We start from the raw sequence: 25721 nt of genomic DNA, 5'->3' as shown, positions 1-25721 counted from the left end.
TAAACTGAACTAAGACATGGATGAATCAGTAAGAAAGGAAACCAATTCACTTTTTACCTTCAGGGCACATACATTTGGGTTGTATCCAAAATATGAGGTAATGGACTTTAAAAATAGTGGTTATGAGAATGGGAAACCTAACGATGTAGACAAATTTGAACATTCACCTCAATGGCACTGGAATGAATGGGATTATCTGGCTGTGTGACAGGAATACACTGGGTGTGACTAAATCTAATGGACCCCATCTGCACTAAGGACGGGAACAAACTCTCACTTGGTAATGAAAACATTTCCTGACCTCACACATGGCAGTTGTCCCATTTTTCAGCTATTAGGTCTGCAGCTGGCAACTTACACATGATACATGTCCTGGTTGCACTGGGACAGTCATAGGATCAATTTTCTGTTCAGGAAAGCCACAGTTCTGAGAAGACTGCAGCACCCGGGAGGTGAGAGCAAAGCAGGTAAGACTCTGGTTTCAGCCGGTGGGCAGTCCCGGTCTGCAGCTCCCGCAGCGATCGCGACCTTCGGCAGCTGCAGCCCGGCAGGCGCCGGGGCTCGAGGGGCGGGCAGCAGGGCCAGCACAGCCACGTCCCACTCCCACCAGCGGGGCGGCTGCCTGCGGACAGGCTCTGCCTCCCCTCTCCCCTCAGCTGCCTGCAGACAGGCTCTGCCTCACCTCTCCCCTCAGCTCTGCCTCACCTCTCCCCTCAGCTCTGCCCTCGCCTCTCCCCTCAGCTGCCTGCGGACAGGCCTCCCCCCCAGCAGCCCCGTGCCCGGGGATCCCCCCGTCCCGCCCCCCGGGAGCTGCCCTCCGCCCTGCGGATCCCTCCTGCTTCCCACCAGTGCGTGGCTAAAGGTTGCACCAACTCTGTTTCTACTTCAGCCCAGGGGTGTCCCCTCTGGGGCGGGAGGGGTGGCTGGCAGAACAGCCGGCCCTGACCCCCAGCTGGGCGACCCGAAGACGCGCAGCCCGAAGCGCCGCTCCGAGGGGCAGAGGCTGATCCGGAACCTGCGCGCTGCTCCCGCCGCGGGGAAGCGGGATTTCTCGTCCCAGCTATTCTCACCTGCACCAGGACTTCCCTTTGAGGATCAAGTACACAGCAGCTACCACAATTAGCAGGATCCTCTCCGAGCTGCAGGGTGCTCCCATCACAACTAGCCACTGACTAGCCTGTGAGCCATCCTGGCTATCAACTGCCTATCTGACCCTAAATAATGGAAACTGCCTTTATTTTTAAGCATCATCCAAAACTAAGATACAGCACCAGAATATAATTCCGTATCACTACCCTGAGGCTAGCAGCCTAAAACCAGGTTGCTAGAGAAACGTTAAAAAAGACCACTGACCTTCTCCCAAGCATTTCCTGTGCTTGTATTACAGGAAAAGATTACAGGTATTACCAAGATTTTAGTCCCAACCTTCCCCCTCTGGCACTATATTCTGGATGTCAGGAGCCCAGTAGCACTCACTTGAGGCTTTGATCTATGCAAACCACCTTGAACTTGCTTCTCTCTAATTACTCCATTTTCTCTCAACTTTGTGACATTATTTTTGTCATCTGTGGAACTGTCATTTCCCTCAAGGTCACTTTGGTAAGAACAACAGCGCCTAACAACAATGTTCAGTGCAGCAGAGACAGAACCTATGTAAGATCTCAGAACAGCAGACAGCAAATTTACTGAAATGTTCAGGAAGGATGCACAACATACCCTCAGTAACTTGCAAACAGTTACAGACCATCTGCAATGCTACCTTTCACCTGGAATGGCTTTAGGTTAACAGAATTAATCTGCTAGTTCTTTTTAACCTCAGTTAGTTTTCCTGTGTTTTGAAGTTCGTAAACTAACCTGCTGCTCAGTATCAAACCCTTCCTAAACATTCAGATTAACTGCACTATATTAACTTAGTGTCCTGATGCTCAGAGAAAGCTAAAGTGCTTCATCAGCATTCAATCTCATTTACGGTTTTACCTGTTAGCCCCCACTTACTTCAGTTCTTTTCTCTCAGTACTACCCTGCGTGGCAATACTCGTCCTGTGTGCCTAAAGCCTCAGTCCCATTTTTAATAAAACAGTGCTAAAACAAATCTGTTTTAAAACAATAGATGTAGCACCCTTTGTGAAATTCCATCACTGGGATCAGCTGCTGAGAGGACGGAACAGGATGCCTCTCAGCTAAATTCCAAAGTGAAACAAAAAATAATTTGGTCTGATTTAGAAGAGATACATTTAGCGTTTAATTAACTCTGCACCAGAAAGGGCAATGACCAAAAGAAAACACACAGCTTCTGTCATTGCCTGTGCCAGGGCTGATCATTAAGATTAATAAACTTAATTCTCTGTCACCTTCTTTGCAAACTTAAGAGCAACAACACTGAAAGAATCCATGGGATAAATACACAATTTTTCTGGCCTAGCCAGTGAAGAATAAGTACCCAGTTCGATAGTTCTCACTGAGCAGAGAAGGTGACAGTAAGAGCCAGCCTAACAGAGCAGCACCCTGTTCTGCACGTTCTGCTGCACTCCTGGTGACTCACTATCCACTACTAAATGAAAAGGAATCCAGTCACAAAACATTTTTATTCTGGCACGCTCTGATGCTCATAAGGCTACAGCCCAAGTGCTGGCACAAACATCTGGGCTAAAAAAGAAAACTGAACAGCTGAAGCATATCACACAGCTGACTCAGCCCCCAGTGCAGCAATGTGACATCCTATGACAAGAGCACAGCATTTCAGGCCTTTCACTGATGTGGAGCCAGCACACAGACAACATCAAAAATAGCTAATGTCTCTCATTTCACATCTACCAGATGCACTCCTTTTTGTCTGTGCTCTATGGGATATGTCAGTTGTAAAGACTAGAAAGCTCTTGGCTAAGGAAAAAATGTTATTAGAGCAATAGCATTCTGAGATACTCAATAATGAACTGCAAATCTGGTTATTCTGTCTCGTTCCCTCTACTGTGTGTTTTTGAAAGGGCAGTCTGTCATACAGATATCTGGCTTCCCTTAAAGGTACATTTTTAAAGTTTTAATGGATGGAGAAACTGACCTGTCTTTTGGCTTTTTAACAGAAGCAATTTACTAACGTATTGAAACAGGTAACAGAGCACATGACACAGAATTGGTAAATCCCTCTTGGCACCACTGGCATTGTACAAGCATCCCCTGGAGCGATACACAAGAGTTATCACTTTGAATTAATGTGTTCTTTGGAATGTGAGACTAACTTATTTGCTCGTTTTCATGTGCACTTTTCTGAAGCAAAATAATTTTAAATTAAGAGGGTACACATTTGTAAAGTATGGCCCAGATAAGTCCAGTGTCTCTGAAATGAACATGAAGAGTTAAGCCAGTTTGATGGAAAGGAAAACTACAGGGAATGCTAAATTAGCATGACTAGTTCATATGTAAAGGCAGAACGGTAACTGTACAGCAGCCATCACTGAAGCAGAACTAAGAAAGGCTTGTACGAAAAATCATTGTGTTCCATATTTCAAGGAGCATTTATTACCTTTTACTAAGCCTACATTTCAGTCCCCATGAAACATAAAAGCCTTCCACCCCACTGTCACACAGACACACCTCCAGCTGAAGCCTGTGCCAGCTGTACACACAACTCCTGAGGGCAAAATTTCACTCAGATTTTCAGTCATGCCAGTCGTGTGATGAACCTGCATTGATTGCTTTCTTCTCAAGCCAAATTAAACAGGGATCCAGAGCAGTATACACATATACTCAAGTAACTGTGGAAATCTACTATTTTGTTATTGTTGTTTCTATAATAAGCCATAAAGCATAATTCATTACTAAGGGTTAATTTATAACTTACTTTCTCTTAAAGTGAACTTCTTTGACTCTTATGTATTTTGTACAGGGCTGGCCCCTGGAGCTGTACCAAAGCTGATCTCATCTTAGGAATAAATTAGAGTGAACAGAACAGCAGAAGCACAGCACAATCTCTCTGTAGGGCAGGGCCAAAATCATCTCTTACAAGCAAATTGAAAGAGCTCAGACAGACATGCAGATACACAGTAAGTACATTTATACAGTGTCATGTGTCCTTTCACATAGAGGTATTCATACAGTTCTCTCACACAAGCAAAATAAAATGGCTATTATTAATTAATATCCTGATGTGCAAGCAACTTTGGATTCCACAATAAATGAAGTAATTTCTCTTACTTCTCCTTACATAAATTTCTTCAGTGATACTTTATGTAACAAAAAGCCTCTTAAAAACCAAAGTGTTTACTTTATCTTTTACTGGAAAATAAATGACCAATGAAAGTGAATTTTTCCACCACAGTTACTTTATGATAGTAAAATTATCACGCAAACACACTTAAAGAGTTTTTCAGTAAATACACAGTTGGAACTTGTCTCTAATTACAATAGTCACTGAATGTTAATTCATTATTGGCTTCTAGGCAAGGCATTGTTTATGGACAGGACAGTTTTACATTGACACAAGCAAAAGCAATGTCTCAGTCCCAAATCCCAACATTCACAAAGTTGCTTCCCTTCTGCAGTAAAAAGCCCTGCTGTACCTGCATGGACTTACCCACAATTCCTAATGCAATGTAACCCAGAATGACGACTATGAAGATCACACAGCAAACCACATCTGTGCAGTGCCTGGGGACAGAAAGAACCTTGTTTTAAAAGAAGGTGCCTAATATGACCCTGTGCAAACGCTGAGTCTCACAGGGTACTTTAACACCTGAATAAGATGTATCTGCACTTAGCAGAAGTCTTACTCACAAAATCACACCTGAGCACCGAACAAATGTATATACCTTTTGCATTGTAGACAGAAATAAAAACATACTGAGCAACAGGTTTAAGTACACTTAAATAATACCTTATAATACCGAATCCATGAGATCACTTATGGTACAAGCTACTACAGGACATCTCCCTAAAGCTGGTGTCACATATTGCAACAATGCCATGAAATAAAGATTTAGCACAACCTCCCTGCATTATAAATAGTTTATGAATGGGAAAATAACAGCATGAAATGAAAAAAGCCTATATGCAACCAGCTCTGACCTCTGCACAACATTCTGGCTCAGCTGTTTGACTTCATTTAATGCAATCAAAATACGCTCTGTGGAGAGGAAAAAAACTCAACTCCAACACATTGTGGAGATCTAGACCTTCTTTTACAGACAAGTAATCAAAGAACAGCACTCTCCAGTCTGAAAACTGAGTCAGCGACCAAACTGTGAGCACTCAATTTAATTACTGTCTCCTACTTATTGATGTGCAGATTAAGTTCACCCCGGCAGAGGAGTGGAGGCGTGGGCCACGAGACAAATTTTTCTCCCGTGTCTGTCCTTGATTAGAACTGCTCCAGGAGTATAATTAACATGAATGACAACACTCCCAAGCAAGCAGAAGGTCATTGTGCACTTGTGGAAACCATTGACTCAGAGAGCTCTGGCTGGGGGGAGCAATTCTTCACAAGCCAACTTCACAAGCCCTTGTTTCTAAAGATGCGTGGAAGCAAAACAGTTACCTCTCAGAGCCCTGTGCAGGCCTCACTGCTGAAGAAACAGTAGCAGCTAATGATCTTGCCAGAATGTAATTAACAAAGGAGTGAATTACTCCAGGAGTGTGGGCTGCCTAGAGGCTTCTTATCTGAAGGATTTCAGTGGCTGCTGTTTACTTATCTGAGCAGCTCCGGTGACCAACCAGCTGCATGAAGCAGGTGCATGAAGTGCACCCGCCCCTTTAGGCAGGACTCCTGCCTGCACAGCCTGTCACACTGCTCTGTGCTAACAAACTGCTACTGTTCTGACTTGTTCCAAGCCCTGCTCCACTCTTCCACGGCAGAGGAGCGTGCAGTGATCACCCTGAGAAAGCCAACACATGCCAGAAGCTACAGGACTATCTGCATAAAATGGTCAGTGCCCACCTGCACTCGCCTGCCCGTGCCAGCAGACACAGGCTCAACCTCACCAATAAAAGCCATCTTAGCATCCAAACTCCAACTGACACACAGTCACTTTTAGCATCTACCATTACTTCCACTTCCCAGCCTGTGTTTCCTCTTACAGAGAACCATTACTCTTTAGCATGAAGAAGATAAAGATGGCAGATCTTTTAAACAGCTGGAAAACCTGAACAGTGTTTCCAAGTGCAGAAAAGGAATGAAAAATCCTGTGCACTTCTCTGGAAAGACAGTTTTCACACCTCACTGAAATAATTTTTTAGCGAGGCCAAGGTGGTACAGGATGCAAGGCCAGTCTGACAGTAACCTAAGAAAGGACAAGAGCTTCCAGCAAAAGCAGTGTTGCTAAGCCAAGACTGCTCATTTTCCCAGCCTCTGTTCAGAAGCAGTCCTCACACTGCTCAAACTTGGCTTTGACCCCATCAGAGCTGTTTTTAAGAGGTGTAATATATAAATCAAGGTGTCTCAGAAGAACTATGGCACTATAAATACTTTAATTACAACTCCTATAGTCTCAAAACCCCCTTCAGTCCAATTCCCACAGTTCTTATTTTATGATACGTAAAAAGCAACTGAAGGTTCAAGTTTGGCAGAGCCACCATAGAAGTACTCAAACATTTCACCAGAATGAAGGATTTTCTGATCTTTGTAATACACAATCTTCTGTCCAGTACCTAGCAAATCTCACTGTTGCCAAGTATTGATGCCATAAATATTTTAAAAATATACCAGAAGCCCATAAATCTTCTTTTGGGTGGCTTCAGAAAATATTGCAACAGTTCAGATAGACTAATTGTTGTTCATACAAAATAACTGCTTATTTTACTCAATATTATATGTGAAACCCTGGCTCCATTTAACATCATTGTTATGTCAAGTCAGTCACTGCCAATGAGATCATAATATTACCTCATAAATATAAGGCTCCACAGAAGAGGAAAAAAAAAAAAGCATGAAACCACTTAAGTGAATAAATTACAATGACTCTGTAAAGACACAATGTTACACTGTGAAGATCGTAGGAGTTTCAGAAGTTGCAGGAACCAGAATGAGTGGAATTGCCTTTTTCTAACCAGTAGATATGGGAAGACCATGCTTATTACTGAAAACTAATCACAAATTATCCAGCCATGCTTTGACTGGAAACAGATTTGATGTGAATTTTTTCAAACCAAGAAGGCAATCTGTTATAGCAAATCTGCTTTTTCAGTTTGTTTCAGGCTAATGAGGCAGAGCAAAATCACTCAGGAGACTGATCTGTTAAACGAAGTACGGAAGATGGATTAATGGACATATGATTATGAGAACAGGAGCCCAGAACGCTGCTTATCAGATGGGCCCTATCATCTTTCTTACAGATAGTGGTGTCTTTATATAATGATTATGTGTAAACATGCAGAGATTTATGAGAAAAAACACTTATGGTATAGATGACGCAGACATTAAAAATTACTTTGCTAATGGTCTTGGAAATTTTTATGGGTTTTGGTACTTTTTAGATAACCAAGTTGGAAACACAGCGAGTCTATGAATTTGAACACAGATGTTTCCATGGAGATGAACTGCTGATAAAGTCATCAGATTCACCATTTTCAGGTGATGTGATCAAAGACCTTCATTTGGTTAAGAGCACAGTTCAGACTCCCACATCACATTTTACTGCTCACTGCTGTCATTTATCTTAATGAATGGGGTCTGATCTGCTTCCCAGCGCCCGCCAGAAAGACGCTGGCTGCCGGCTTCTGGCTGCGCGCACGTGGCAGGGCGTGCAAACCCTGGGTGCACGTGCCACAGCACCCTGGAAAACCCGGAACGCAGGGGTGAAACCATCCACATGCAGCATTAGTGCATAAAAGCCATTTACTCGCTGACAGCTCCTGGACTTCCAGGTTAGTGGCTGTTCACAGCCTCTGGTTGTTGGGCAGCTTCACGCCCAGGCGCTCACAAGTGTGATTTCACTCCAGGTGCTGCACCATCAAGAGACAATGAGGTTTAGGAGTTGACCAGCCCGAGGAGCACCACATGAGCACCTAGGCTTGAGCCTGGCACTGTGCAGCCATGGGGCAAAAGGAGGCTCAAGATGTCCTTACCACTGGGTAAATGCCAGGTTACCGTCTTCAACTCTGCGACACATCAGGGTCACCACTAGTGTTCTCACCTCTGAGTCCCTCCTCCCTGCCTAGCAGCTTGTGTTTTGAGACTTCTCTAAATCATGCTGTGTCAGGCTGAGGTTGTACTATGGCAAAAAATGCCATGCAGAGCTCTGAGACCCCCTTCATGGGGCTGAACTGAGAAGCAAGATCTCACAATGGCATTGAGGGCATCATCCTGCAGAGCTGAATAAATGTGCCGGCATCCATAAATTACATGTTTGCAAAACATCTCCTGCTACATCAGTTTGAGGTAAGAAATTGCTGAGCTACTGCTTCAACCTGTAAGCTTACTCACTCAGTGGTTACAATTTATAAAACCTTAAAAGTATTTTCTGGTAGTAATGCACATAGATGAATACTTTCCAGCATCCCTAAACTATCACTTAAATTCATTTCTATACACAATGCATACAAAGTCTCACTGGCAGCATCACAAAGATACTTTTCAAATTAGGATCACCTCCCTAAACAAACATTTCCATTTATTTCTAAAATTATTAGCTTTCAGAAAGGGAAAGAAGAAATGTATCTCACATAGACAAAACCAGTGTGTTCAAGGGAGATTAGCACAAGGCTGCAGTTCTTTTCTGTCATAAATTTTCTGCTGAGAAAGATAATGTAGATAAATAATGTGTGGTTCTTTAATTTGTTCTTCTCACTAAAGATAGTAAATGCTGGTTTAGAACTAGAATTTGAACAGTTTGTTCTGGCAGGCAGCTTTGTAACAAAGAAGTATATTTCAGAACAATTTTCGGGTTAGATATAATCCACTTTTCCAATGCATATTTCCAATGTACACTAACATTGCTACAGAGAACAGAAGTAGACAGTCCTGAACAGTGAAGAATGAAAAGGGGAAAAAATTGAAGGATTACAGCATGTAGTCATGCCAAAAAAAAGACATCATCTTGATAACATCGTTTTGGATTTTCATGAGTTGGTTGGTTCAGTCAAGCAACACAGCCACTGCATTTTAATCTTTTTTAATAAAAAGATGTTTGCCTGAAACATACTCAACTTCACACACAACCCTCAGAAGAATTATGGTACTAGCAAAGCACTATACTCATGGCCTCATTGAACCCTCCTTCTACCCACCCTTGCTCAACACTTCAACCATGGGCAGCAGCTGTTCTAGTTTAAAAAAGAAAAAGAAAAACAGCTCAGATATCTCAATCCTCTTGCAGAGGATCCATCTGACAAATATTGTGGGAATAATCCGTTCTTTAGTAGAGCTTAATACACCACTATTAAGATCTGGTTTTCTGTTTCTCAGTTGTTCAGGCTTTTAGTGGTTGAGGGATGGCTTGGTGCTCAACAACTTCAAAACGTTTTTACTCTACAGCATCTCCAAAAGTGCATCAGCTTCAGCAGTCACGATAAAGGGATGTGACCTTTTCCAGCTGTCTCTGCACCCTTCTATGCAGAGATGTACAATTTGCAGCCTATCTCCCTAGAAACCCAAACATTTTTCAAAATGAATACAAACTTTTCCCCTGATCAATGAAAACAGACAATGAAACCAAGAGCAGGAGAATGATTTTGCCAGCAGAAACCACAGATATGTCACAGAGTTACGTCAGCTATGGCAAGGTGCACAAGCAGCTCTGCCCGCATGCACATATCCATTCCTAGCACTCATATGTCTGGACCAAAATGTATACTTTCAGCTTTGTAGTACCTCTCCTACAGAAATGTGGGGAGCCCTAAAGTTGTAAACAAATTCAGGGAAGACTGCCATTTTCCCTGTTGAACACTCTGGAATATCTTCTGGAAAGTCATTTTGCTCATTGGAACTAGATAGTCTTTATTGGCTTGAAAGACTGGCTTCTTAATAATTTAAACTTAGTAATTTGGAAACTTAATTTTAGAAACCTAGTTCATTACTCGCCTATAAAAATTTAATAATAATCTTAAACTACTTCAAGGGCATGTCTGTGGTGCACCTGTGCAGCCCAGCCATGCTCTCGGTGCTCAGGGAATGGATCTTTTCTGCATTGCTTCCAACAACACGACCCCACCAAAGCCTTACAAAAAGCACCCAACGCACATGGTAGGTAGCATTGCACCATGTCCCTTTGGCTGTGCTTTCAAGGAGCTGCTGTGGCACATACAACTCCAACAGCACTTATACTGAAGTGGAATTGCAGTGGCCACACAGGTGTAACAGTAAGCCACAGTGCACAACTAGCTTTTACTAACTGCATCATGCATTAACAGTCAAAATAAGATAAATTCTCCTGGCATACCACCACCAGAACGTCACCACTCATGTACAGGAGGAAAAGGCAGAGTAAAAGACTGCTCAGAAATACCACAAAATTGCAGTATCTTGGGCCTCAACTCCACAGCGCCACAGGTAGTCTCACTTCAGAGACACTCCTCATGCACTTAAAAACTGGTCAATGCAGGAAAGGTTTCAGGGTGTCTCTCCAGCAGGCAGCCACAGCACTGACAGACACTGTTTTCCTGCTGCCACTGTCCCAGCACCAGGGATCTGCTGCCAGGGGTGTCCCCTGCTGGCCAGCTGCAGGACAGATGCAGGGCTGCACACCCTAGCCAGGCTCCAGAGAAAACTAAGTCAGTGCCTTGATGAGGTGACTATGGGAGCAGGGAATCCAGATGCAGAGTGAAGAGCTGAGTGTGCTGTACAGAAACCAGACAGGCTGCACCACAGGGCCATGGCACTCCAGGACTAACACCCCTCAGATGGCCCCACTGGCATCACCTCAGGGGCAGACAGCAGGTACCAGGCAATGGGAGGCATGCAGAACTGGCATTCAAACGTCAAGAACTTCAGAGCACAAGGTTAATATTCCTTGGCAATCGTACAACCTCAAGGGTGGTCAGAATGGTCTTCTGGGTTCAGAAGAATTGCAGAATCAAATTCACAAGTTTTGTAAACAAAAAATTTTATCCCCTGTTCACTGGAAAACCAAAAGTATTAAATGGAATGGGTTAAGATATTTACCTGTTATGAATAGGTCCTCTGAACTTTGGGTCAAATTTCCTTGGTTCACCTGCATTTAAAATAAAACAGTATAAAAATATGTCCTTATTTAAAATAAAATCTATAGAGAGGGGAGTGTCAACAGCAGTTCTTCATTCAGCAGACCAGGATTTGGATTTTTCTCTCTGAAGTTAGCTCTTCAGCTTTATGGGATTTTTTTAAGTTCAGTGATTATGGAGATTTACTGAGCTAAACTTTGTGCAATGATAAACTACTTCTTCATTCGAATGTCAATGTGACAATATAAATTAGTATTTCAGAGTGCTTCTTAGGGGTCTTGTCTTCTGAACACACTGATATTGAAGGGTGTTACCACATAAGATTTCTCCCACCTGCAGGAAAAAAACTGATTTTCATCAATTAGAGAAGAATACAAGAACTTCTGAAAAGCAGAATTTACTTATTAACCAATGCCAGGCTTTGTTCCTGGTTTATATCAAAAAAACCTTATCAGAATACACACAGACCAGTACAATAAACACAGCAGATAATAAAATCCTATTTGCCCTTCATCCAGGGTGTTCAGGTCTACCTTACCAAGCTCCTACAAGAAACATTTTAAAAATGAAGAAACCAGGGAAGCTAAAGCTTTGGGATGTGTGAAGATGTGAGCTCTGCTTTTACACAGGTACTACAGGAACCCACCCTGGCCCAGAAAGCAGCTGTACCGTACACAACACCTACTGCTGGACAAAATTTGAATTTAGACGAAGCTTCTGTACAGCAATGTCTACAAAATAAGTATCTCTAAAAAATCATTTATTTCCAGAAGAATTCAGAGTCCATACCATTACTCCCTGCTGACAAGTTCTGGCCACAAGGCACACTGAAGGGCCCCCCTGTTCCCTGCTCATACAGGACCCAAGCTGAGCATGTGAGAACACAAACGAGGGCAAAGGAAAGATCTCTCTGCCAACACCCTGTGTCCAGCAAGGGGCCACAGTGAATGAACACTTGAGGAGAGAGGCAGGATCGAGGCAAACAGAGCACTATTTCCTTGCAATTGAGATTACAGAGACTTGGAATTGCACTTTTCTGAACCAAAGGTAGTGACTTGTATTTAATATTGTGGGTGAATTTCTTTCTTATTCATTTCAAAATCCCCACCTAACTTGCTCATACTTTAACTCTCTGCAATGCCCTACACCATGGAGTACACTGAAGTACTAACTCCTTTTGTCTGTTTAAAGCTTGCCATCAGTCAGCTTGGACCTGTAGGACAGCATGGCATACTAATAATAATTTTACAGGTTATTATACTCCTCTTTACTTGTCTATCTTCAAGAGTCCTAGTCTGTTGAATTGTTTCTTGTACATAAGCCATTCCATACTTTCAGCCATGCTTATACTCCTTTTCTGTACCTTTTCAGTGCTACTTCACATAATCAGAAAAGGAAAGGCCAGAACCGCACAGGATATTCACCAAAAATACTGGCTGTGATTTATACAAGCATATAACAACTTATTCTATTTGATCTCACTCCATTCCTAATAATTCTTTCTTACAGCCTACTTGCTTTTGGGGGCACTTTCCCTGAATAATCCATTAAAACTCCAAGTTCTCACTCTCAAATGTTAGTAGTTAGCTTAAACTCACTCCTAGAGGAACCTACTAGATGATCTTTCAAGGTCCCTTCCAACCCCTAGGATTCTACTCTCCAAAGCTATTCAATATTTTCCTTCACAGTTGGAACAGTGAAGCAGAATGAACACCTTGAAAGCGTGACCATAACAAGTGTTCAAATACTTTTGGAGACAGAATCAAAGGGATTTTGATAAACAAAGTAACAACTCAAAGTGATTTTTGAAAACTGATTGAAGTTATAAAGACAATCTCTATTCACAAATCCATCTGGAATAACTGCTTTAACAGTACTGTAAGAACCTTACAGGATTATGGCAGGCTACAGTCAGGAAAGTGATGTTTGTGCAACAAAAAGCACAGCTCATTCGAGAGCGTGAGCACTACTGGCCAGGTCACTGCTCCTCAGCTATAAAAACCCAAATATATTGAGAAAGCAAATTCAAAGCTTTAGGAGTTTGGCAGGCATAAAGAAGAAAGCAGTGGTGTGGGATAGTCACTGTCATTTTAATGCTAAGATTAGAAACTGAGATGATATCTACTCTTTGCAGATGAGACAGATCTATTTCACAGGCTGCTTTATCATAGGAAACTTTTGCACATTGAATGACTGTACCATTACAAGAAATACTTCACGAGATATTTCCTTTACCAATTCTGACTCCAAACTGCACATGAATTTACTTGTTGCACTTCATCACTGTAATAATTAAAAAGAAGTAAATCTAAGTTACTTAAATAAAATTTGACCATAGAAAAGTCTGTCTTTGATTTGTAATTTAAATAACTTGCAAATGTCATGCTGGGAAAAAAAACAGGATATTGCTAATAACTGAAGAAGTCATAGAAAAACATTTTGGGCTGGATCCAAACCCACTAAGGTTCACTGAAACAACACAGTTGAAACAAATGAGATTTAGTTCAGGCACTTACGAACTGTCCAAAGAAAGAAGGTAAATTACCATGTTTTCCATAGTAGTTTTCGTCATCTTCATCCATGTCACTGTACCTGGGTCACTCTAACAAGCTGTGTGAGATACTGACTGTGGACTCCTGTGTTGCTAGCACACTTTCCCCAGTAAGCACAGATACACTAAAATACTATTTAAACAGATTTGAAAATAAAGTGGATTTCTCCAATCGGAATGGAAATTCACAAAGCAGGCAGGTCTTTCTTGAACAGGAAAGAAGTTATCACTCTGTGGCTTGCTTACCTACTCCAACCCAGTCTGATAACATGAAGGAGGAATGTCTTTTATCAACTTGCATTAACTTACCATGTACAAGCAGAAGGGGAAGGCTCTGCACCTGGATACCACTTGTAAAATGGTATCAACTCTTATGGGAGTCGATACAACTGAAGAAGTTACTGATGATTTGCTAACTGAGAATAAGGTATCACACTGTTAGTAACTGTTGTGCTGTTGTAGCCTGTGCTACTGTGAGGGAAAGCACTTTACATGTCACAGCTGGCCAAAACTTTCCTCTCCATGCACGTGACTAGCTCCCTCAAAGCACAAGTCCTACAAGTAGGAGAAACAAGATTTACTCCGACATGTTTAAGGCTCAGACATAAACTGTCTGCAGCATATCCAATTTTTATTCTCTTCAAGTGGAACATTTATCTGCAGAAGTTAAACATAATTTACTAAATTACGTTCTTTAAAAATGCACATTTTGTAGTTCTGCATAGCACAGAAGTGCAGAATAAGAAGGTTTAGCACTAGAAAGTCTTAGCATCTTACTTAGATGCTGTAATGCCCACACAGTGAAAGGAAGTACAAAGCGTTACGGTTAGTATGTGAATGCAAAAGCCTGAAGCTATAGAAAAAAAACAAACAACAACACAAAAAACCCAACAACCCAGAAACCTCTCCTTTTAGCCACAAAGGAACAGAATCCCCACGTAGTGATCCTGGCCTGTATAACATTTCCACTCTTGGTGGAACATGACTAAAACACCAACTGCAGAAACCTGTAATGAGAAGCACTTGCACTTGCACATGCATCTCTGCAATTTCTTACAAGACAGGGCTGAACCACGTGTGGGAACAAGAAAAAATAACATTTTTAAGTCAACCCTGGGGCTGGGTAGTACACAATGACAAAGAAGAATGGTCTCATATTACAGTTCACAAATTACACCTGTGATATGAAGTCACATCCCACTTTTATTACACAGAACTTAACAGTAATCATATAATCATCTAGATTGGAAAAGACTTTAAAGATCACCAAGTCCAACGCTCTGCCCTACAACCCCTACCCACTGAACCATCTCCTGAAACACCACGTCCACCCCTTTTTTTGAACACCGCCAGGATGGTGCCTCCACCACCTCTCTGGGCAGCCCGTTCCAATGTCCTGAAGTTCTTAATGTTCTAAAGTTTACCAAATGATATGGTTAGTATTACTGGTATCGGTAAAAGAAGGTTTAAACAATATAATGAGAATCACAGGATCACAGAATACCAGGTTGGAAGGGACTCAACCTTCTGTAAAATACTAACCATTAACTGACCTCTCACAGTCAACCACCTCTCAAGACTTTCTGCTATCCTTAGGCAGACACAAAAATAAATAATTACAAGCAGAGAGGACAAGTGACTGATTGTGCTGAGCTCCTACTCGAGTTTGCACCTCTGTCAAAAGCTGCTTCAGGGAAGCTCAATATAGAACAGCAACAGAAGGCCCTGAGCAGACAGTGCTAAACACAGATGTACACTAACTAACACAGCATTTGGCCGGCAATATATTACCCAACTCCAACAAAATGCTATTGCTCCTTTAATAACTCTTAGTTTATTCAGGTTTAATCCTTGGTGTTTGGTCAAGAACTGCAAATGCCTGCAGATAGAATAGGTGCGGCCTTTTTTTTCACCAGAAAGGTGTTGGAGCTCTATCTGGATGTGCTGCTTCCCTCTACTGGAGTACATGGGTAAGCTCAAGTCATTGAAAGTATTCCTACAACATTCCTCAACAACAGCAATGCCTCCTCTAGGACAAGCGTAGGCAATCTGCTGCACAATCTGCTAACTCAATGCTCAAAGACTCAAGTACAACAAATCAGGCTGCTAATAAATGCTCAGGGTGTCCCAGGACTGAATTAAATTCATCCCAGTTGATGTTTCTTTAAAAAAAGCACATTAGGATTTGGATGTTTGTGCCTTTCTATTCTGAGCAGTAGGAGAAAAAATAACATGTTCTTGCACAATTAATCCATACCTTTCAGAAGCAGAAATTTATTAAGCATATACGAAAGCCTAATCTTTGCAATGTTTACAGTCTAACTTTGCCAAGAATCTAAATAAGTATTTGAGATGCACTTCTGTGAACCAGCAGTCAATTTAATTTTACTATAGGACACAAATGTGCAGTAGCAGCCTGTGAAGTCAAAAGGTTTACATTAGTATAAAACCAGCTCTTTCAATAAGCCTTGTACCTGGTTTAAGGGTATACAAGGCCTTTGTCCTTTTTGAAATATTCAGGTATAACCAAATCATTTTTCCTTCCATTAAGTGTTCTAACCCAGAACTTCTCATTACATTACTACTCAGAAGTTGATGCCAAAAGTCCTCTTTGCATTCATCCTATTAGAAATTACCAGATTGGAAAGCTTCAGAAAGATCTAACCGGTGGCTTGGATTGCACTGTACTAATAATGCAAGAAGAAATAATTTATTCACAGCAATGAAAAGCAAGTTGCTCTCTCATATGACAATCATCCAGATTTCGAGGTACAGCATTTTGCAAGTTTTTTTTATCAACTCCAGGAATTTTTTTATCAAAACCAGGAAATGTAGTAACAAATAGCAATCAGAACAGGCAAATTTTTTTTAAGGTACAGTGCAATGAATTCTCCAATAAGCTACACACCCAAGTGAACAACTCCTTCTGGTGACTAGCAGGAATTCATTCCCTCTCTGGGATTTTGCAGAAAGATTAATACATGAGAAAAAGAGCTGGGGTTCAACAGCACAACAAATGACATTAGCTGAAATGCTGTCCTTCATTCCTTGACCACTCCCACACAACTCTTCCAATTAATTTCCGCAAATCCTGTGGAATTTCTAAGCAAAGACACAGCTACCAAATTGCAGGACAGTGTGTGGGGAGAGTACTTCTCTGCAACATCATCTACTCTGTGATTCTAGGAGATATTTTATCTGAGATTGGGCCCAGGACACTGGATCAGCTCTAGAGAAAAGCAAGCTGCTATCACACAGTTGTTATGTTTGATACAACTGTTTTGTTAGATACCTCGTTTTCCCAACATTTTCACTTATTAAAACAGCTAGGAAGGGTGTTTAGTCTTGAAACATACTTTCATGCTCTAGAAAAAAACAGTACATAAAATACTGTCTTCCATGGTGCTTTACCTGGAAAAAGTGATGTTTGGAAATGATCAGATGCTTCCTATCCAGGATCAGAAAATGCCAGAGGCTTCTCTTCCTAGGCTGCTTTGCTGCAGTTGATCTAGGATGAAAGATTCTAGCCAGTTATTTTTTTCTCCTAGTGGAGACTCTAGCCCCAAATGCTTTATACCATCCTAGTTTATCTTATGCTGTAGAATGTTGCATTTGTACCATCTGAGACCTTTTCAACAAATCATTAAAATAACGTTAAAATAACACTTTCATAACCTCAGAAGGAGGGTATTATCTACCAGCATTTGCCACTAATAATTAAATCATCTCTCTGCTTCTACTGGGAAAGAAGTACAATTATACATATTTTTCAGATATAAAGGTCTCAGGTGGAGGAAACAAAAGCTCTATTATCCTGGACTTTATGTACACCATCTATTTGCCGCTAATTTATGTGTACAGATGCATTCAATAACTTTGTGAGCAAGGGGACAGTCAGACCCACAACTTTCTGAATAAACCACTGTCTAATTCACAAAAGACATCATGAAACCGCAGTAATCAGAGCCTTAACAGCCATGTATTGTTTTTTAAGATCTTCCTCTGTACACTAGGCCCTTTCTAACAGCTGCTGATTTAAACTAAGAATGGCCAATGACTGTCTGGGTTTAGTTAGCTGAGTTTGTCTTGTGAGATAACATTCTCTGCGAAAATTAAACATCAAAATACTGAGTAATATGTTGCTAAAATGTCCAAGATAAAATGTGTAGAGTTACCATGTGTCTCAAGTTGTACCACAGTTCAACAGGTAACCAATGTGTAACTTCTCAGCCACAATCACTTACCCAGTTCTAAGAAAGCAAAACAGCAAGGTAAAGCACTGATCTTCCCCCCACACCCCCATACATTTAAAAATGCAGCTTGTGTCATGAAAGCAGGATTTCAGGCACCCAAAATCTAAGGACAGTTACCTCAGTGTGATCTCCCTTTCCTGGCTCCCCAAGCCTTGGAGCCCCCGACCCACTCCACATGCCCGCTCTGCCCGTCCAGCAGCCCCCGGGACCAACCTGCCAAGCACCCCAGCACCTGCAGAGCCCATTCCTGCAACTGGCACCCTGCTTTTTGGAGGAACTGTCTTCCTGCAGGTGAACACAGCAATCTGAACATAGTTTTCTGTTTTTTTCAGACCACAACAACAAAAAACCCCATCACTATTACTACAAACTAAATATTGAAATCAAAGAGAAGGCATAAAATAAGCAAGGTAACCCTTCGGCTCCGGAATGAGTTGTCATTTATTTTTAAGAGGAAATTAGGTTATTAATACTCTCTAGGCCTAAAAAATTTATTCCACTAACTATTTACCACTCTAGTGGACTCTGACTTTTGACAATTGCTATAATTTTCTGTGAGACAGAAGCTTTGTCCTATGCTATTAATTACTTCAAAATTGAGACAATTCACAGATTTTCACAGATGCTCCCTTAAGAACAAAGATCAAATAGTAATTTAAAACTGCAGGCCAGACATCCTGATTCACTAACCAAACTACTGTCTCTAAAATCTTATTTTTCATTAGAATACACAAGAATTTATTTCACCACCCCAATCCATAAAGCACATTCTTACAAAGTACCACAAAGTCTCCAGAAAAAATTTGCCTCTAGTAATTTAATCCACGGCTTTTGGCAACTCCAGTCTTCGCCTTCCAGTCCATGAGAATCTGTCCTGAAAACTACACCCATCTATGACGAGCAGCTTACAAAACAGAAAAACATCCAAAAAGTCTCACTGCATAGTTTGAGGAATTAGTAACATTGTACTTGGTTTCCTTCACAGGTCTTTGGACATCATTATTTTCTCAATTAAGTTTATTAGGCGGGCCCTGCTCCAGCGCTGCCCACTCCCCAGGACAAGCCGTGCCCTGGCAGGAGCCTGGTTACATTTACAGTCATTAATCAATTTGCCCTCAAAGAACAAGAGATATATACATTCAAGCATATTTAACATTAATAAAACACCTTCTCCTACAAGAATACCCTCACAATGATTTGAAGGATTTACCCAAACATTTGAAATACCAGTAGGTCACACATGCAGAGCAGTATCTGGTAAACTATATCAGTCTGGACAATTCAACACATCACAAGTATGTTGATAGTTAAAAATTTTCCAAAATCTAGAAGGATTTTTTCCCTTTACAAAGGCCATATTTTGAGCCAGGTTCACAGTTTTGTGTGAAGGTCCAACTGCCCAACTGCATGACCAATTTTCGCACTTTGTTAGTGGTATCTGGTAGGAAATCTGAATATAAAAACAATGGCTATGCTTTAGACTCATTACAATGTTAGGCAAACAATAGATTTGTCCAGAAAATTAGTGATTCACAGATAACATTAAAAAGCCTTATCATTAGACACTTGGTAATTCACTGGCTATTCTCTGCATAGATACACATGCACCTTGTAGAAATATTAAAATAATGATATAAAAACACTATTCATATGGAGATTTTATGACTAATTACTACTGCTGCTTTAACAGAGGTCAATGTTTTGTCTATATAACACTGTAGATAAGATGCATCATTGTGAATGCCTGCCTTTCTGAAAGCAGTCTATGTACAGCACACTGTCTGCTCTAATGAACAAAGCACCAGCTCTCTGTGGTTGTTTTTGAACCATTAGATATGCAGTTACAAGTGGAGTTTGTATGATTATGGTAATCAGACCCAGTATTTTAATAGGCAGCCACATTTTCATTTATTTTGCTTTCATTTCTCAGGTTGCTGCCATTTAACTGTAGGATGTGCTCTGCAGTCTTACTGGTGTTAACAATGCCTCTGTGTATCTGGAACAGTGAATATATTCACAAAACAGTAACAGAGGCAGATTTTGTTTAAGAATGTATTTGAGCAAATAAATCCCTTGCAGTTGCTTAGAAATGGTCAGAAGTGATCCTTCATTCCAAGTTTTTTCTGCTTATTATTAAAAAACAGACTTCCACTCCTGGCAGGAGCCTGGTTACATTTACAGTCATTAATCAATTTGCCCTCAAAGAACAAGAGATATATACATTCAAGCATATTTAACATTAATAAAACACCTTCTCCTACAAGAATACCCTCACAATGATTTGAAGGATTTACCCAAACATTTGAAATACCAGTAGGTCACACATGCAGAGCAGTATCTGGTAAACTATATCAGTCTGGACAATTCAACACATCACAAGTATGTTGATAGTTAAAAATTTTCCAAAATCTAGAAGGATTTTTTCCCTTTACAAAGGCCATATTTTGAGCCAGGTTCACAGTTTTGTGTGAAGGTCCAACTGCCCAACTGCATGACCAATTTTCGCACTTTGTTAGTGGTATCTGGTAGGAAATCTGAATATAAAAACAATGGCTATGCTTTAGACTCATTACAATGTTAGGCAAACAATAGATTTGTCCAGAAAATTAGTGATTCACAGATAACATTAAAAAGCCTTATCATTAGACACTTGGTAATTCACTGGCTATTCTCTGCATAGATACACATGCACCTTGTAGAAATATTAAAATAATGATATAAAAACACTATTCATATGGAGATTTTATGACTAATTACTACTGCTGCTTTAACAGAGGTCAATGTTTTGTCTATATAACACTGTAGATAAGATGCATCATTGTGAATGCCTGCCTTTCTGAAAGCAGTCTATGTACAGCACACTGTCTGCTCTAATGAACAAAGCACCAGCTCTCTGTGGTTGTTTTTGAACCATTAGATATGCAGTTACAAGTGGAGTTTGTATGATTATGGTAATCAGACCCAGTATTTTAATAGGCAGCCACATTTTCATTTATTTTGCTTTCATTTCTCAGGTTGCTGCCATTTAACTGTAGGATGTGCTCTGCAGTCTTACTGGTGTTAACAATGCCTCTGTGTATCTGGAACAGTGAATATATTCACAAAACAGTAACAGAGGCAGATTTTGTTTAAGAATGTATTTGAGCAAATAAATCCCTTGCAGTTGCTTAGAAATGGTCAGAAGTGATCCTTCATTCCAAGTTTTTTCTGCTTATTATTAAAAAACAGACTTCCACTACATTCTCTATTTTGTATTCATAAAAAAAAAAAAAATCTTCTGGCATCAGTAGCTGAAGTTTAAACAAGGCCAAATGTATTCTTACACAAAAGAAGGGGACTGTGACTACTGCTGTTTTCTGTCTCTATGGACCCCTAAAGGCACAGCATTTTATGCCAAGTTCCTCTGCCTCCACTGAGCCAGGTTCTACTCCAGGTAGTAAGATTATTTATAATGAAGTAACCCAACATTAGTTAAAGGCTTTCCTTCCTAAAAGAAACTTGTCAGTATTTCCAACATAGGCAATTAATGAGATATTTACACTGACGCCAAAAATAACCCTAACCCTAGTGTCTCCATACATCGAATTTTTAGGTGCTACATCAAAAAAGTAATTTTACCATTCAAGCAACTGAATGGTGGTTTGAAAATCGTTTTAATGATTTTGAATGCAAGAGAATTATGTTTGAAAAACTTCAGATAGGCTACATATCTGAAAAAAATCTATATGGTGACTCATTAACCTGCACATATGCTAACTTGCAATGACATTCTGCAGACAGGCACCCCCATCCTCTACACTACACAGAGCACTGTAGAACAACCTGCTCCTGCAGAAGCAGCTGTCAAGTTACCTTCCAAAGCACACAGAGCTGGCTCATATTTCCCCTTCATTTCAATACCAAAATACATTATGGACTCCATGGATAAGACTCAGTTTATTATGACTGGTTTGCAGCTTTCCCAGCTTCTGATGCAATTAGGAACACATTTTCTATTGCTGTTTTTATATAAATTTAGAATCAAAAGAGCTGAAAAATATAATCCTGGATGTAAAGCCATGGACACAAGGGCATAAATAACAGTCCTCAATGCACAGTCTAGACTGAAATGATTACAAGAGTAAAACCCATTTATGAGAGTCATTAGATGTGGATCAGCTATAAACGGAATTAGCGAAGAGGTGATTACAAAAGATAAAACCTGTAGGAACATTTCTACAATGCTCTCTACACTCTAAACAATGTGTTGTTCCAAATAAAGGCTGCTGAACACTAATGCATTGTTATGGCACTGCCATACTGGGCCTCAGGGGCATCTTCAGAAGGGAATGCTCGGGATCCAAAAGGTGGGCCCTTTGTCAGACTACAGCTCCTGGCAGGGGGGCATCACGGTCTGCTGTGGATGTGAATATTTAATGTGAATGTTTAAAACATTAATATTTACCAGACTGACAAGTAACTTGTGTAGAAGGAATATCTCTGTAACAAATCAAAACCAGATTGAAATAGGAGGTAAAACAGGATTTGAGGAGATTCTCAGAATACACACTAATCTTGGCAACACTGAGAAAGCTTTCTAAGAGAGCTGCAAGAAGGTAAGAGAAGTTGGAAGCCATAAAAATAAGGATTTGTTTCACTTCGCTGAAAGATCAAATTAGAAAATTTCTTCCTGGCCTCAAAAGTGAAACATGCTTTACCTCCTTACAAAAAGTCAGAGAGAAATGAGCACTTCACAGTCCCAGGCTCAGCTTTATGCACTGCAGGTGTCCCTGAACATTTTAAAAATGGCAATAAGCAATAAAATCGTAACAGGTAGAGGAACTTGCTGACTGGAACTTCTGGTACTATCTTCTCAGCTTACAATGCTTAGTGTTAGGCCCAGATGCCTAAAAGCTAGTCTCTGGTTTCATCTCCTACATACTCATATAAATGGGTATCTTATATTTGGTGAATGTTTGTAATTGCATAGATTATAACTGGAAACTAGAGTTCCTCTCTTGTAAGACTATCAAGACAACGTTGTAATATCCTGTGAAAACTGTGAAATTCTAGGAATCAAAAGCAAAGTAAATCCTGAAAATTAAGACTTCAGAATTACATTTTTGTTGCTGAATCCACTGCAATGCTTTTTTCTATTTGGGTTAACTGCACTGACAAGTCAAGAAATACAATAATAATAATAATTAACTATAACCAATAAATTATTGTTGTTTTTGTTCTGTGGCCCAGCAAAAGGTGTATTGAAAGTGGCATGTTAACATCCAAGTCACTGACACTTTTCTCTGCCACACAGGAAGTCAGTTGCTAGCACAGATACCAAGATGATGTCCTGAAGTACAGTCTGTCTTGGAGTCCTGCCAAAGGCAGCACAGCTTTTGCCACATTAGCCTGACATTCAGCCATGGAGGTACTGCCAACATCCCTCCCTAGCTATGCAGTTTACAGCAGCAAGACAGCAGAGGTTCCTGTGGCTAGCAGGTCTGTCACTGGTGCCATGAAGAATCCTCTGCCCTTCCCAATGGTGCACCGACAGCACGCTCCCCAGGCAGCTCCCAGCACTTTGCATGGCCCTTACAGACCATGCTTAAATCAGGACTGAGCTTACAGAATGCATTATCCTAGTACATTAATCTAACCTCTAGAGACCTTGAGGGAATTGCACTCCAACATAAATTTCATGGTCTGCAGTCTGAATGTGCCTTCCACAGCGAACCACCACACCATGGTATTTGTTGTGAGGAGCTGCTGGTTGATGGGAACAAAAGGTGCTGCAAAGCTGAGCTGTCAGCATGTGATGGGAGGATTTCACAGAGCGTGCTTAACCCTCCCTCTTTCTTAGCATTCTGTTAATCCACTAACCTCTCATAAAAAAGGAATGTAAGGAGAAAGACACTATATCTGTGCTATACTACGTATAAATGTGAAATACATGAATGTATTATCAGCACATGCTAAATACTCCAAATCTCTGGAGAAGCTAAGAAGATGCTCCTAACTAGCAATTTTGCAGTTATTGTATTTTACCTACAATTTGTTTCCATGTGTGCATGTGAGCACACACAAATACAGATTTAAAATTGTAATTGGGAAGATTTTCTTTACTGTGACTCTGAAATGCAAGATGTCAACACTCCAGTGGGAGATGTGTCCATGTGTTACTGCATGATAACACTTGCATCACCCATACTAAGCCAGCAGACCTCACACATCCTTTCTAGTTCAGCAGAAATTACTGTTCTGTTAAGACAGCAATCCCTTAGTAATAGGCAGGTCTTGATGGAATTCTGATGGCTGTAAGCAGAATGTGTGCAAGGATTCATAATTTATATTTCAGTAATCTGTGACCACCAGTGTTCCAGGCCCTGTAATCCTTTTCCTTCTGTATTGTATGTCCTTCAATACTCACTTTCCTAGCTCACATGTCCTTAAATAATCCTCCATCCTGAATGCCAAATTCTTCTCCCTTCTCCTCCTAAGCACATTTTTATTGTCACTTTATTGTGCCATATATGCAATGGGGCTGCTCCTGGACCACAGGTTTTCATTCTGGTGTTTTATCCATCTAGTATTCACAGACCTCACATTAAGCAGGCTGGAATTTAGCCTCAGTCACAGTGGTGTTACGTTCCTTTGCTTTAGGACGCCACTTGGCTGAATTACTGTTTGAATTTGGTTTGCTGTAATTTTTCTCCTAATTAATATCACCCACTTTTCCACATACTCAAGTTGACATGGATCAAGATAGCAAAAAATGCTGTCTTGAAGAAAACATTCAGAATCAAAGCATTAGAAAAATTCATTATTGGCCAGAATACTGACATTTAAAATCTTGAAAAACAATGTATCATTTTCTAAGAGATGCAGCTCCATCATTCCAACACTAACTAGCCAGCTGCTGGGCTTTGGCTAATCACCAGAAATCTGTAAAGTACAGAGTACAGATACCTTACTCGAACTGTTCTGCTACTCTGTTTCCAGATTTTATTCCCCAAGGGATGCTCTAGTCTATGCATCTGAGCAATGTCTGCTTTAAAAACCCGAGTTTCACCTGTGTTCAATCTTCTCTTCTATGAAAATCTATAGCATTCACGATATTACAGCACAGAGATCTGAAGATTTAAAAGATGTATTAACTTTCAGATTGGGGTATTCCTCTAATTAAACTGGTTGAGAGAGATGGAAAGCCAGAAGAGGTACTCAGGGGTTTTATCAGACCACTAGTGAAAGTAACTACAAGCCTACAACATTAACTGGTTTAAACTCATCAAAAACATGTGGAGATCTTGTTCTTCCAGCAGTTATAACACTTCCACTTTTGTTTTTTTCTGAACCTTTAGATTTTACTCCTGAAAATTTCACTGCTTGGAGTTAAACATTTAATTGCTAGTTGTAGTGATCTTTACAAACTACCTGTATGTTACAAATGAAACAAGCAGTTGAATCAGGAGTATGAAATTCAAAGATGCCATCAGTACTATGAGGGAATGATATGAGAGCAAGAGATTACATAGATTGTTAAAGAATACATTTCCTTCAGGACATTGTTTCAACTTACATAAAATCTGCAAATGTCAGTGGGATAATGTCATATGAAAGTAGTTAAACAATCTGCTTGCTATACTTTAGATGCACTGCACTGATTAAATATTTCAGTGAGCAGCAGCATTAGTCTAATCTCCTCTGAGTTGGTGTCCTTTACATTGTACCATCCCTCCACTAAAACAAAAGCAGCTCTTCATGTCCCCTGAGATATTCCTCCAGTCTTGGCAGCCTATCACAGAAAGTAACAG

At 40.6% G+C, this 25721-nt stretch overlaps 1 protein-coding gene across 1 annotated transcript in view; it reads right to left on the bottom strand.

The window, feature by feature from the left end:
- Positions 1-13709, bottom strand: part of SLC44A5 (solute carrier family 44, member 5) — a 38733-nt gene extending 25024 nt beyond the window's left edge. Inside the window, 3 exon segments of the mRNA XM_009994566.1 lie at positions 4571-4644; positions 11090-11138; positions 13673-13709. Of these exon segments, the coding sequence (XP_009992868.1) occupies positions 4571-4644; positions 11090-11138; positions 13673-13709 (160 nt within the window).
- Positions 13710-25721: the final 12012 nt, after the last annotated feature.

The sequence above is a fragment of the Chaetura pelagica genome, unplaced genomic scaffold (genome assembly GCF_000747805.2).
Source record: "Chaetura pelagica isolate M959 unplaced genomic scaffold, ChaPel_1.0 scaffold243, whole genome shotgun sequence".
NCBI lineage: Eukaryota > Metazoa > Chordata > Aves > Apodiformes > Apodidae > Chaetura > Chaetura pelagica.
This window is presented reverse-complemented; position numbering and strand designations above follow the sequence as displayed.